Genomic DNA, 13,570 nt, shown 5'->3' on the forward strand with positions numbered 1-13,570 from the left:
GCGCGTGGGGCAAGCGGGGCCGCACCCGGCCCGGGGCTGGGTCCTGGCTTGACTTGGGGCTGGGTCCGGGGATGCTGCAGCGGGGCAGACCTGCGGGGTTTGAGCCTTGGCCGACGGATGGCCAACGTGCGGGTGGCGGTGAGGGTCCGGCCCCTCAGTAAGAGGTGAGTCTGGGCGGGAGGGGGCGCCTGAGGCGTCAAGTGAGCTGAAGGGAAGGCGGGGTCCCCGCCTCTCCCTTCAGTGAGTCTGGCGCGGAGAAATCAGACACAAAGTGGCCCAAGGGGCCAGCGTCCGGAAACCGTAAAGGCCTGGCTTGGGTTGGGTTTTCGATTAGTGCCCTGGCGGGGAGCACTTAGTGGAAAGCCTCGGGGTGGGCTGTCCTGTCCGTGTCCCCGGAGTCCCTGTGTCCCGGCAGGAGTTTTGAGGGACCGCGCGCGGCTCAAGTTTTGATGCCCAGGTTGAGCCTTTCTCTTTGGATACGCTGAGAAGGGCTGGGAAGTATCTCTAAGTGGGAAGGGTCGGCGGTCTACTGTCTCTTCTTGGTGGCTCTGGAGTACCTGTAAGGACTGAGGGAGAATGGTGAGTTTCTGCGTGCACATGGGTTTCTCTGTGAAGAAGTGGAGGAAAGCAGGTTGTAAGGCATAAGAGAGAAATTGAGGCTCAGAGATCGTGGTTTCGTTCTGTGGGCGACTTCAGAAGTGTGAAGTAGGGGGAAGTCATTCTAAGCCCTTCCCTCAGCGTAGCCAGTTCCCGTTTGTTTGTTTGTTTGTTTGTTTTTCATGCAGGAATCTGATCCTACACTCCTCAGCTGTTGAGGCATCCAGGGTCCATAATTTCTTTCCCTTCATACTGATTTTTCCACTCACATGTTTGGAAAGTCAGGGAAGGCTTCACAGAAGGCTTGGTGTTTGAACCCAAACGCTTTTGCTGACAGGTAGAGGAGAAGGTGTAGAGAGCATTCTGTGAAAATACAGAGCGAGAGACTTAGGCTCTTAGGAAACAAAAGTTTCAGGCTTTTGAGGAGAGGCTGTGTGGAGGGAGATGAGTGGTAGGAGATAAACCTGGCAGAATGTGGTTTGGGACCTGAAGGCACGTATTGGAACTATTTGAGAGGTTTAAAAATTTCCAGGACACAAGATGGCTTGAAAATTGGACAAAGCAGTCAGAAAAAGACATTGTCTCTCAGAACAAAATTCGGTTCTAGCAGGAGCAGGGCTTCCCTGGTGGCTCATTTGGTAAAGAATTTGCCTGCAGTGTGGGAGACCGGGGTTGGATCCTTGGGTTGGGAAGATTCCCTTGAGGAGGGCATGGCAACCCACTCCAGTATTCTTGCCTTGAGAATCCCATGGACAGAGGAGCCTGGTGGGCTACGGTCCATGGGGTCACGAAGAGTTGGACAGAGTTCACTGAGCGACTAAGCACAGCACACAGCACAGCAGGGTCTGTGTTTGTACTGACTGGAGGTGACTGGCTTGAAAAGTCATACAGTTGACAGAATAATGAGAGCAGTGTGATAAGGGAAAGGGACAAAAAAGTAGGAAAAGACAGAAGTAGTACAATGGAAACTTCACTGGTGGTCCAGTGGCTAAGACCTTGCAAATCTAACACAAGGGGTTTGATTTCGATCCCTGGTCCGGAACTAGATCCCACATGCTACAATGAAGAGTTGGCAAGAGTTTGGCAGTCACAGTAGAGAATAACATGTCAAACAAAAGTGAAGGGAAAAGAAGGGCACAAAAGCTTATTAAGTCTTTAATAAATTTTATTTATTATTATTTTGGCTGTCCTGGGTCTTCACTATTGTGTGTGGGGTTTCTCTAGTTGCGGCCAGCGGGTTTCTCGTTGAGGTGGTTTATTATGTTTTGGAGCATGGGCTCTAGAGCGTAGGCTCAGTAGTTGTGGTGCACAGGCTTAGTTCCTCTGTGGCCTGTTGAATCTTCCTGAACCAGGAATCGAACCTGCATCGCCTGCATTGGCAGGCAGGTTCTCAACCACTGACCACCAGGGAAGTCTGAAAAGCTTATTAACTTTTAGCTCAGGTTAAGAGCCTTGAGCAGCAAGGGGTAGAAGGGCAAGACAGCAGTTACCCAGGTATGAGAGGATTATAGCCTGCTGAAGATTCAGGAGCCGGGATGAATAAACCCAGCGTGACCCCAGCTAAGAAGTCCAAACTATTCCCCTCTTCTCACCACACTGTATTCCAGGGTTTGTTAACTTCCACCACCTTCGCTGAGGCTCATCTCAACATAGGCTATTTACTGATTATGTGATTTGTCCCAGCCTTCAAAAAAGTAATCAGCACAGATTCAGTTAACAAAGTCATTGGATCTTATGTGGTACTTGGATATAAATCTTAGAGCTCAAGCTTCCATTTTTTATTTTTCCAGATGAGAAATTGGTCTTGTTAAAGATCTAAAAGTAGGTAGAGCCAAGATTCCATTCACCAAACCAAGCTGCTCCTTCCTGAGGTTACAGAAAAATTGCACTTCTTTCTCAAATGCCTGTTTGCTCAGTAGGACTAGTAGAGACCATCAATAAAATGATAATATGGAAAACGGTTTTAGTGCACTCCCTTTTACCACACAGTTGTTTTCATAATCAGAAAATCTGTGTCTCATTGTAAGATGCTGCCGCTTGTTTGTCCCAAATCATCATTGACAGAACATATTGGCCAATACTGTAGGCTCCAGAACACTTTCCACTGCCCTTTCAAAAAGGTAATTATCATAAACTATATTCCCTTTATGTGCTCTTCTTTTTAAATCTGTGAAATAGTATAACTACTTCAATGGTTTTTTGTGAAGATTAAATGAAAGGATACATTAAAAATACTTAGAACAGAGCCTGGCTGCTTTTAAGTGTCTGATAAAGTGCTAGCTATATAATTTTTAACAGCTATTTTTATTCCTCCTTGTTCTTAGCTGTTTTTTAAAATTGTATAAATGAGTAGATAACAAGTGGAAATGGCTTGGCCATTTTCTAAGACAGTGATCCTCAAATTATAGGATACATACAGTTCACCTGGGGAGCTTGTTATAATACAACTTGTTAAGAGGAATTCAAATTAACTAGCTCCGAATCCCAGGGACGGGGGAGCCTGGTGGGCTGCCATCTATGGGGTCGCACAGAGTCGGACACGACTGAAGTGACTTAGCAGCAGCAGCAGCAGCTCCACCACCTCCTGTAATTCTAATGAGTGAAGCCTGTGGACCACACTTTGAGAAACTGTCCTAGGAGTCAGTGTGTAACTGAGGATTTATTCCTTTGCAAAACCTTTAATCCTAAGGAATGAATGCCTATTGGTAGAATTCAGGCCCCAGAGGCAAGTGGTGGTAGCCACAGCAGACTTCTTTGAACTCTGTGCAGTCAGCTGCCCTGTTGAGGTTGATGTTCTTTCTTTCTCTTCTGCTCAACTTTAATTTGTCTTCATTTTGTTTTAGAATATTTTGGAACCACTAGGTTACCAATGGCTGTGGGCCAGGCAGGGAAGGGGTGGCATCTCACCAACTATAGTGTCATATCCTTTTGTCAAGAGGTCAAGTTCAAGACCTTTTTTTATTTTGGCTGCTTTATGCCAGAGTCCTAGGTGAATCCTTAAGAAAGGGCTCACTTAAAAAAGTTAGATTAAATAGATTTGCAAAAGTTTTTCCTCTTACTTTCTTTGTTGCTCAATTTTATTATAGCCTGTGTATTTTATAGTGGGTAAAGGGAGAATCAAACCTACTTTTAAATGCAGAAGGGAAAAAAAAAATTAACACCAAAACTGAAAGATTTTCTTTAGGAGAGCTAGGGGCAGGGGATGCAGTTTTATAATCCTGGGGGACAGAGTATATCCGTACTGCCTTAAGTTCTGTCTAGTATGAAATATGAAAGAAAGAGCATCAGAGCCTTGAGGAAATTAAGTACCAGGAATGCCATCACCTGGGAGAAGGAAATTTTTTTCCAGTACTTTATTCCAAATGCACTGACTAGTGTACAAAAATAATCTTAAATCTAAAGACCCCTGTCTCACTGTGTATCCCTTGCCATCCCCTCCCCCCAAGTCCTCAAGGCCACATCCTGGGAACGCTGAGGGAAGATAAAAATGACATTGGACATATTTTCTCAACTTTCAGGTCCCAGGCCAGGAATAATTTAATTGATAGTTTTCACTGTAGCAGAAAGTGCCAGTGAGTTAACTCCCATCTGTTAATATTCTGGCCTTGAGCACTTTATTTTAAAATATTTATTTACTTATTTGGCTGTGTCAGGTCTTAAGTGAGGCACGTGGGCTCAGTAGTTTCCCCACAGCACGTGGAATCTTCCCAGACCAGGGATGGAACCCACATGCCTCTGCATTGGAAGGCAGATTCCTAACCTCTGGACAACCAGGAAGTCCCTGGCCTTAAGCACTTTAGCTAAAGCTCTTTATGTTGTGAAAAAAGATTTCATATCTAGAATGGAGTGTATTCCATTCATTTTGGGCTTCAGTTTTATGAATCACTTGGATTAAGCCCCTTAAAGTGAATTTAAGTTAATTTGGTTAGTTGTTAGAAGTGTTACTACATAACTACAATTTAGGAAGATCCTTAAGGATCTTGGCTGTTATTCTGACTTAAGAAGATAATATAAGGAAAGGATTTAGGAAATATGTTCTCAGGTCTCAACAGAAAGGACTCTGAAACTTTTTTCATTATTTTATAATGAAATAAAATATATCATTATATTTATTTATGCTGAAAATATCGGAGGAAACGAGAAATGATGCCATGCTGTGCCGAGGATATTCTCAGGGTTTCCCAAGCCTGATTTCTGAGGCATATGGCTTTGTGCTTAGACAGATCTGGATTTAAATTCAGGCTCTGCCACTGCTAGCTGTGTGACCTTGGACAAATTACATAATTTTTCTCACCCTTAGTCTTTCATTTATTAAAAAAAAAAGATCTGTCAGGAAGCTATGTCAGGACGGTGTGTTAAGAGGATAGCATAGGATGAAGTATAGCGTATGCTGTACTTAATACAATGCTTAGCACATAGAGGGTACCCAATAACATTGACTCTTCACTGTTCCCAAGCCAAATTCTAACAATCCAGAGAAGCATGCCAGCTCGGGGACTGCTTCAGACACCCCAGTTGTGGAGATGGCAGTAGGGAAACATTTTGTCCTAATAGTGCTGGTCTCAGCTGCTCTTTTCCTGATTAATTTAAAAAATTTGTGTCTTGCTTCTAGGGAGATCAAAGAAGGGGGAAAAATTATTGTGGAAGTTAATGGCAAAGTGGCAAAAATCAGGAATTTAAAGGTAAGCCTAAAATTGTTTTCCTTTTTCTTTCCCCTGAAGAACTAGTATTAATTATAGTGACTTCTGGGGTGAAGGTGTGTATGTGAATGCATTTAGAGAGGGGGAGTGGAAGAGGAAAGGGCATATAAGGGGAATTGTTAGAAGAGCTTTGACCAACCACAAAGCAAATATAAAAATACAACAGGGAAGAAGTTCCGGGGATGTAGTTACTGGAACCCAAGTTCTACCAAATGGGGTACAGCTATTTTGGAAACTGGTTAGTAGTAGATATTTTGAAAGTAAACACATGGCCAGCTTAAATCATGTTGGGGGACAATTTGTTCGTATGTTTAACTTACCTGACCTTCTATTAGACGTTGGCTCAATCTTCTTATTGAATATCATTTCATTGAGAAGCATTAGCAGGGGTTTTAGTATGCATCTGCTAATACAGAACTCATTTTTAGCCACAGTGAGGCCAAGTAAAGACTTTAGATCCCAGAAGAGAGTTGGGCACTAGCCCAAGTCTTGCTGTAAATACTCTCCATAGATCTGACTGATCTTTGAGTCACAACTAGACAGACACTGGCAACTTCCTTCCCTACCCTTACTACTTCCTCTGGCTTATTTCCTCCATCCCATTCTTTTCTTTTCCCAGGCCAGGGGAAGTGGAAGGGATTCTTTCTTTCTGAGCCTTGAGTAGTGGAGGACAGGGAAGCCAGCCATGTGAATGCGGCTGTGGTCAGCTTGCAGGTGGTATTTGACGTTCCTGAGAGCTGAGGAAGCTGACTTGCAGGAGGAAGGTTTTCTGGACCCCAATCCCTCCAGCCACATCCACTCTTGTGTTCCTCCCGTGATGTGATCCATTTCCTTTTGTCAGTAGCTCACTGCTGAGAGAGAAACCTGCCAGACTTTCAACAGGAGCTCCCCAGGGACAAAAGACCTGTCATTCTCTCCTGTCTCTTATTTATATCTCTGTTGCCTAATCACTTCAGCTGCTTTGTTCTGAGAGCTTATATTTTTGGTTCTTAAGAATAAATCTTGGCCAAGATCACACTCTAATCTGCCCCCTGCTCACCTCGCTGGCCAGCTATCCTCTTTTCTGAGTCCAGTTATCCACTCAGAATCTCTTCGTCATTCTGTCAGCCTCATTCTACTGTGGGTTTTAGTACCCAGTTCGAGGGATTGTTTCTCCCTGTCCAGAATCTAAATATTAAGTAGTAAGATAGGCATTTCTGTGAATAATGCCACTCTCCCCAGTACCTGGAGGTCGGTAGAATTTCCAAGCTGCTCTCTTCTACCCCGAGCAGTTGGATTGGGCCCAGCTCTTCTGTCCAACATGCCTTCTGGAGGTGGATACCCCAGGGACTTCTGTGAAAGCTCTAGGTTGACAGAGCCTGTCAGGCCCAGGGACTGAATTACTCATACACGACTGGTATATTCTATAGCAATACTCAGAGAAGAAATGATAGTAAGAAGAGGAGGCCCAGGGAAGGAGAGGTTTTTTATCCCAAGCGGTCTTACGCCTCACAGGTCTGGTTTATATATAGATATGTGATAATATGATAGACATTTAATTCTCTGTTGCTTCATTGTACCTAACAAGATGAAGACAAAGGTTACTTTTTCCCCCCCTTTCAGGTAGATATCATAAAGGTTCTCATGATCAGTCCAGGTATCTCTATCTACAAGCAGAGGAATCAAGTGCCTCTGATTTGATTCTGATATTACAGTAGAGAAGATACTAGATTCTGTGTTTAATTTTAGGTGGATGGTCGACCTAATGGCTTTGGCGACTCCCGGGAGAAGGTTGTGGCATTTGGCTTTGATTACTGCTACTGGTCAGTCAACCCAGAGGATCCCCAGTATGCCTCTCAGGATGTGGTAATGTCATTTTCCTTCACTTTCCCAAGGTCTTTATAACTGGATAATTATTGGGAAATTAACGTGGAATCTGGGCCCTGGCTATTTCTTACTTATGTAGGTTGGTCAGAAACTAATGATGTTTTGGTCTGGGAAGTGTTGTCTGCAGCAGATCTGCTGAGGACTGAGAGGATGAGCCAAGCCTTTACTGGCTAACGCTATTGGTCATCCTTCCTGCTGCTTAGCTTTCCCACAAATTTCCAAGGCAGCAGGTCTGGTCAAGGAGGTCTACATAGGACTTCTGTTGCTGTGAAGCAGCAGCATTGTCCTGGTTGGAGCACTGTCAGAGGTCATGCATTTGGTCCCTGTGATGGCCAGCAAGCCTTGCCTGATTCACTTCTGTGACCACAGACAGTAGCTCTTATCCTAGCAGTTGCCAGGGTCCTTTCTAAAATTAGAAAAATAATATCTTTGGCTTTTCATATGTTCTTTCTTAAATGAGAAAGAGAATACTAGAGGAATATGTCCTTAGGAAAAAGTATTGAAAATGGATATATTCGGGGAAGAGCCCTAGACAACCATTGCCTATCAGTCTATATGCCTTTGAATAAAAAGCCATAGTGTCTTTTCTGCTTAGTATTTCAATCCTTTATGAAACGTTCCCAAATTATGCTAAAGATACCATTTTATCAAGTTTGAGTGATTTAGAGGACAGAATAGGCATACCTCATTTTATGACATTTGGTTTTATTGCACCTAATAGATACTGTATTATTTACAAATTGACTATTTGTGGCAACTCTGTATCGAGTAAGTCTGTCTGTGCCATTTTTCATAGCATTTGTTCACTTTGTGTCTCTGTGTGACATTTTGGTAGTTCTCATAATATTTAAAATTTTTAAATTATTATTCCATTTTTATGGTTATCTCTGGTCATGTCACCACTATGACTCACTGAAGGCTCAGATAATGGTTAGTATTTTTTAATCTTAAAGAATTTTCTAATTAAGATTTGTTCATTGTTTATAAACATACTGCTATTGCACTTAGTAGACAGCAATATGTATAAATTGTCTTTGGTATGCACTGCTAAGTTGCTTCAGTCGTGTCTGACTCTCTGTGACCCCATAGATGGCAGCCCACCAGGCTCCCCTGTCCCTGGGGTTCTCCAGGCAAGAACACTGGAGTGGAATGCCATTTCCTTCTCCAATGCATGAAAATGAAAAGTGAAATTGAAATCGCTCAGTCGTGTCTGACTCATTGCGACCCCATGGACTGCAGCCTACCAGGCTCCTCTGTCCATAGGATTTTCCAGGCAAGAGTACAGGAGTGGGGTGTCATTGCCTTCTCCATTGGTATGCACTAGGAAACCAAAAAATCCACGTGACTGCCTTTGTTGCAATTATTCACTTTATTGTGTTGGTCTGGAGCCAGACCTGTAACATCTGCAAGGTCTACTAGTACTGATTTTTCTGCTAGTGGAGACTTCTGAAGATGATTGGATAGTTCTAAATCATGGAAGTATAATTCCCCATCCTTCCCTTTTGAGGGGACCACGTGGAAACAAGATCCTAGACCACTGTGGGATTTGTTATTTTTGTTGGTCCCTTCTGTTATAATATGAGCACCTCACTTTTGTAGTCACAACTTATTTGCCATAAATGCTTAGCAGGTGCTGCTGCTGCTAAGTCGCTTCAGTCGTGTCCTACTCTGTGCGACCCCATAGACGGCAGCCCACCAGGCTCCCCCGTCCCTGGGATTCTCCGTCAAGAACACTGGAGTGCGTTGCCATTTCCTTCTCCAATGCATAAAAGTGAAAAGTGAAAGTGAAGTTGCTTAGCAGGTGCAGTGTGGGTATTACCTGGCCCCGACAAAGCCTTCTCTGTCCTTTGAAGGATGAGGGCTCTTGCAGATCCAGGCTTGTCTTATGGCCCCGGACTTTTATCCCAATACTCAAGCATGTATGAGGTAACTGGTTTACTGGTGTTCATATTGTTCCACTGAGATCCTCCAAGAAGGGCCAGGAAAGGAACTGACTCTTAAGTAAGAGGAAGGTACTCCTAAAGCAGTTCACAGTTGTGACTGTATCTGTGGCATTGAAGACAGTGGCCTCTAGGAGAAAGTGTGAGCATTCCAATGGCTCCTTCCATTCTTCTTGGCCATGGCATACCTAGGACTGTTCTGCATATAAGAAACATTAACTATTTTGTGTAACATTTGATAGATAATCTGGGAAGTATATGTAAACAAAACAAAAATCACCATTTAGTATACACTGTACAGGTATAATTTTGTTTTGAGGCTCATATTTTGTATTTATGTAGCTTAAGTGTGTAAAAATTATCTAGTGGAAACCCAGAAGCCCATAGAGGAGGGGAATTCATAAATGTGATTCCTCTTCTGTTGCCTGATTTGAAATTCAGTGGATAGATCAAATGGGATTTGGACAGGAAGCCTGTGCAGAGAGATAAAACCAGTGCCTCCTGAAATTTATTCTGGTTTGTTTACTAAAAGTCTGAGGCATTCATTGGGTAGTATATGAGGGGGAAGGAAAGGAATCTCTGTCACAGGCTGGAGAAGGGCCAGAGTTTCCAGAATGTTGTCAACACTCAGATCCACCTGATTTGTTTGGAGGGATTCCTCACTGACAGAAATTGGAGTCCAGACTTTTAACCCTAATCAGTATGGCTCTGAGGTCACCAGGGTTAGGAGAGGCAGATTGTTATAAAATAGGACTTGACATAGGAAAGAGTTTATATGTCATCTGGTTCTTCCTCTCCCAAAATACAGCAGTGCTTTTTACTGTCTTTCTGATTATATTGTGCATCATCCCCCAAATCTTCCATGCCTCTTTATAGTCAGACTGTTCTCCTTAACCACCTAGCCCCTGGCAATGTTTTCGTCCCTACAGTTTTATCTGCTTCATAATGCTGTAAAAGTGTAATATAACAGTAGGTAGCCTCTTGAGTCTGCCTTACTTCACTTAGCATGATGTATTGAGTACTTGAGATTCACCTCTGCTGTGGTTTGTAATCTGACCTTGATTCAGACTCATGTAAATAATTTTCTTGCCCCAAAGGAATCTTATGGCTTTGAAAACATTGATTCTAACTGTAAAGAGTGAGGGACCAAGTCCCTGGAGGACTGTACCTCCTTTTATGAAGGAAGGACTGTCATCACCCTCAGAAATACAGCACTGATTTCAAAATATCCAGATATCTGCGTTGAAATATTCCCCACTGGTCTTAGGGGGCTTTTGAGCGACATCATAAACCATTGCATGATAGAAGTTGATGAGAATCCACCTATTTGGTGTTGGTGCTGTCTCCTCCTCATGGTCTTTTAGAATGTTAGAGCTTGAAGGGAACCTAGCAGTCATCCAGGCCAGGTTTTCCCAACCTCAGCACTATTAATATTCTGGCTGTGTAATTCTTTGTTGTGAGGAATCTGTTCTGGGCACTGTAGGATCTTTAGCAGTGTCGCTGGCCTCTAGTCTCTAGATGCTGGTAGTAGTCCTAAATATGACAATCAAAAATGTTTTCAGACAAGGCCCATCTTCTAGGCCAACCCTCTTATGTTCCAGATACAAAGTATAACTAACATAGGCTTATATAGGCAGTTAATGCCCAAGCAGGACTAGAACCTTGCTTGCTCTGGTGGCCTTTGCATTGCGTTGTGTCATTCTACCTCCTCTCTTTATGCATATGTTACAGCCTCAAAAAATTAGTTCAAGATTAAAATTCCTTAGTGCTTTAGCACTTCCCAGTCCTTAATGGTGACACACTTAAACACATAGATCAGGTGTCAACAAATGAGTCTGTAGAGAGCAAGTCAACTGTAAGTTCTTCTGAGAGGCAGCTTCCTCGTTAATTATCTATAGATCCTAAATGTTTATCATTTCATTTGACTCTCTCCCCAAAATCTATCAAACATATGTTTTACTCCGTTTTATAGATAAGGAAACTGAGGCATGAAAGGTTACAAGGCTTACCTGAGTCACTTAGCCAGTGAATAAGTAGTGAAGCAAGGATTCAAACCCAAGACAGCCCGGCTCTAAATTGTGTGTCGTGTCCACCAAGCCTCACCGACTCTCAACATTAAACAATTCTCGTTTAGTCTACTAGTGACCTGGTTCTCTCTTTCTACGTGTTATCTGTTTCCACCGTTTCAACTTGAAATGGAGAAGATTTTATCCTCTTTCAGTAGTTGGGGAAATTTAGGCTTAAAGAGATTATATGATCTGCCCAAAGTCACACAACAAGAAAATGAGTCTTGGATTTGAACGCAGGATCATGTGAATGCAAAGTTCATATTCTTTTATAAAAATATAAAAAGAGGTATATAGTAAAAGGAAGAGAAGGAAAATTGAGGAGAAGGGATGATGGGAAAGAGAGAGAAAAGGTTATGGTGAATGGGGATTGGCAGGGGATTATACTATCTGATTTGACATCAGAATCGTGGGGTAATGGACATCAGCATTCCATTTTTTTTTTTCCAATTTGAAAGCAATCGTTGTTTATTAACTGACTAGATTGCAAAAATAATTATGGTAGATATCTTAGTTCATCCTTCTAATAAGCCTGTTGATCTAGTCTTCCCAGTTGCCAGCATCTCCACCTTCTACAAAATGGGTGGTCTTTTTCTTCATTCCTCCTCATGGAGAAGACAATTTAAAGGGTCACAGGAAGCTGCTTGCTTCTTTGAAACATTTTCTAACATAGACGTCATGAATCATATCCTCCATACAGATGATGCCATATTTCCCAAGAGATTGTGCAATCAATGTGTTATCCATCAGGGCAATTCACTTCTTGTTGATTTTGCCATAACCTTACTTAAGAGATGAATTCATTTACAGACTTCAGATTTGGGTACCCCCATTCAATGTATTGGAGAAGGACATGGAAATCCACTCCAGTATTCTTGCCTGGAGAATTCCATGGACAGAGTAACCTGGTGGGCTACAGTCCACAGGGTCACAAAGAGTTAGACACTACAAGTGACTGAGCACTCTTGAAGTTAGAACTGGATTTGAATTCAGGCACAGCCACTTATTAGCTGGCTTTCTTCAGACAGATAACTTAACCTCTCTTAGTTTTTTTAGCTGGAGTTACTGTGAGGAGGAAAGAAAGAATGATGTGAAGTATTCAGTCTAGGGCTTGGCAACTAGAAGTTGAGTAAATGAGGTCATGAGTGTTGTGGCTTGGGCTGTGATTATCACTATCACAGTACAAGAGAAGCAAGGCTCATGCTTCTTTCTAAGAGCTGAACTAGTTTTGAAAATCTTTTCTTTGAATCTGTTGTGCTCACTTCTGGGACCAGCATGCTCCACTTGGAAAATTAACTTCCCTCCCTTCCTCCCGGTCAGGAACATCTGTTGGAGCGGGAGTCCTCTGCTCAAGCATATTGTGTTTGGGTGATTACGTGTTTGTAAAAATTTCCATGAAGAGCATTAGCTCAGCTTTACCCACCAAGGACTGTGAGTGGCTGTCAAAACAAGTGCAGACTGAGTCAACAGAAAGCCAATCAGGAACAAAAAACCACCCAGTCCTTGTGGGACGTAATTGCTTCTATACTCCTGGGAATCTTTATTTTAAAGTGCTTTTGTTATTTGGCTAAAACACAATGCCTAAAATGCCTGTAGCTTTTCTACATGAAAAGTTGTGTGAGTGAGCAGGGATTTCCTCCCCACAACTACCAAATTCAAAACTGAAATTCTAGTAGCACTGTGATTGTGTTTGTTGTTGTTTACATGTCCACAATACGCTGAACATCACACAACACACAAAGACCATCCTTGCTTACCCTCAAAGAGCCCTGGCAGGGGCCAGGATGGAGGCAGTGTGTGTGTGTGTGTGTGTGACGTGCATGCATGCATGTATGTTGGTGTTACAGGTTCTTTGGTGAACATACTCTCCAGTCCTGGACTCCAGTTTAAGGATGTTAGGCACCTGGAAAGGCTTCAGAGGAAAACCCCACACATCCCAAAATGATTAAAGGGCCGGCTTCAGGAACCAAGAGGAAAGCTACTGTCAGTGTAGTGCACGCCATGTGTGTGATTATTTAATGAAGAACATTGCTCCGGAGACAGGAAAGACAGGTGACAATAGTGCTTTGCAAGTATGGAGCATGATGATTTTAAGTTTATGCAGCGTTAGAACAAGCTGGTCTTCATTGCCATTAGGAGAAAATAGAAGAGAATTCCCTGGCCATCCAGTGGTTTGTACTCTGCGCTTTCATTGCTGAGGGCACAGGTTGAATCCCTGGTCAGGCAACTGAGTTTCCACAAGCTGTGCAGCACAGCCAAAAAAAAAAGAAAAGGAAAAATAGAGAAATTTTGGATTAAATTACAAAACACTGTTTGTAATTAGGACATGAAGAGTACCTTCTGCAGAGTTTTTGAATCCAGCTAAATAGTTTTGACTTCAGAATTCCAGAATTTTGGTGTT

General features: G+C 42.8%; 1 protein-coding gene across 4 annotated transcripts in view; it reads left to right on the forward strand.

The window, feature by feature from the left end:
* The window catches only part of STARD9 (StAR related lipid transfer domain containing 9), a 121,484-nt gene continuing 107,914 nt past the window's right edge, over positions 1-13,570 (forward strand). For 3 of the 4 annotated variants that reach the window (XM_027553651.1, XM_027553652.1, XM_027553654.1), the window contains exons 1-3: positions 2-164; positions 5,210-5,279; positions 7,026-7,142. In XM_027553651.1, the coding sequence (XP_027409452.1) occupies positions 118-164; positions 5,210-5,279; positions 7,026-7,142 (234 nt within the window). In that variant the 5' untranslated portion in view covers positions 2-117. Of the gene's footprint in view, positions 165-5,209; positions 5,280-7,025; positions 7,143-13,570 lie in introns of all 4 variants that reach the window. The other variant, XM_027553655.1, reaches the window with a different exon arrangement.

This window comes from Bos indicus x Bos taurus, chromosome 10, assembly GCF_003369695.1.
Source record: "Bos indicus x Bos taurus breed Angus x Brahman F1 hybrid chromosome 10, Bos_hybrid_MaternalHap_v2.0, whole genome shotgun sequence".
NCBI lineage: Eukaryota > Metazoa > Chordata > Mammalia > Artiodactyla > Bovidae > Bos > Bos indicus x Bos taurus.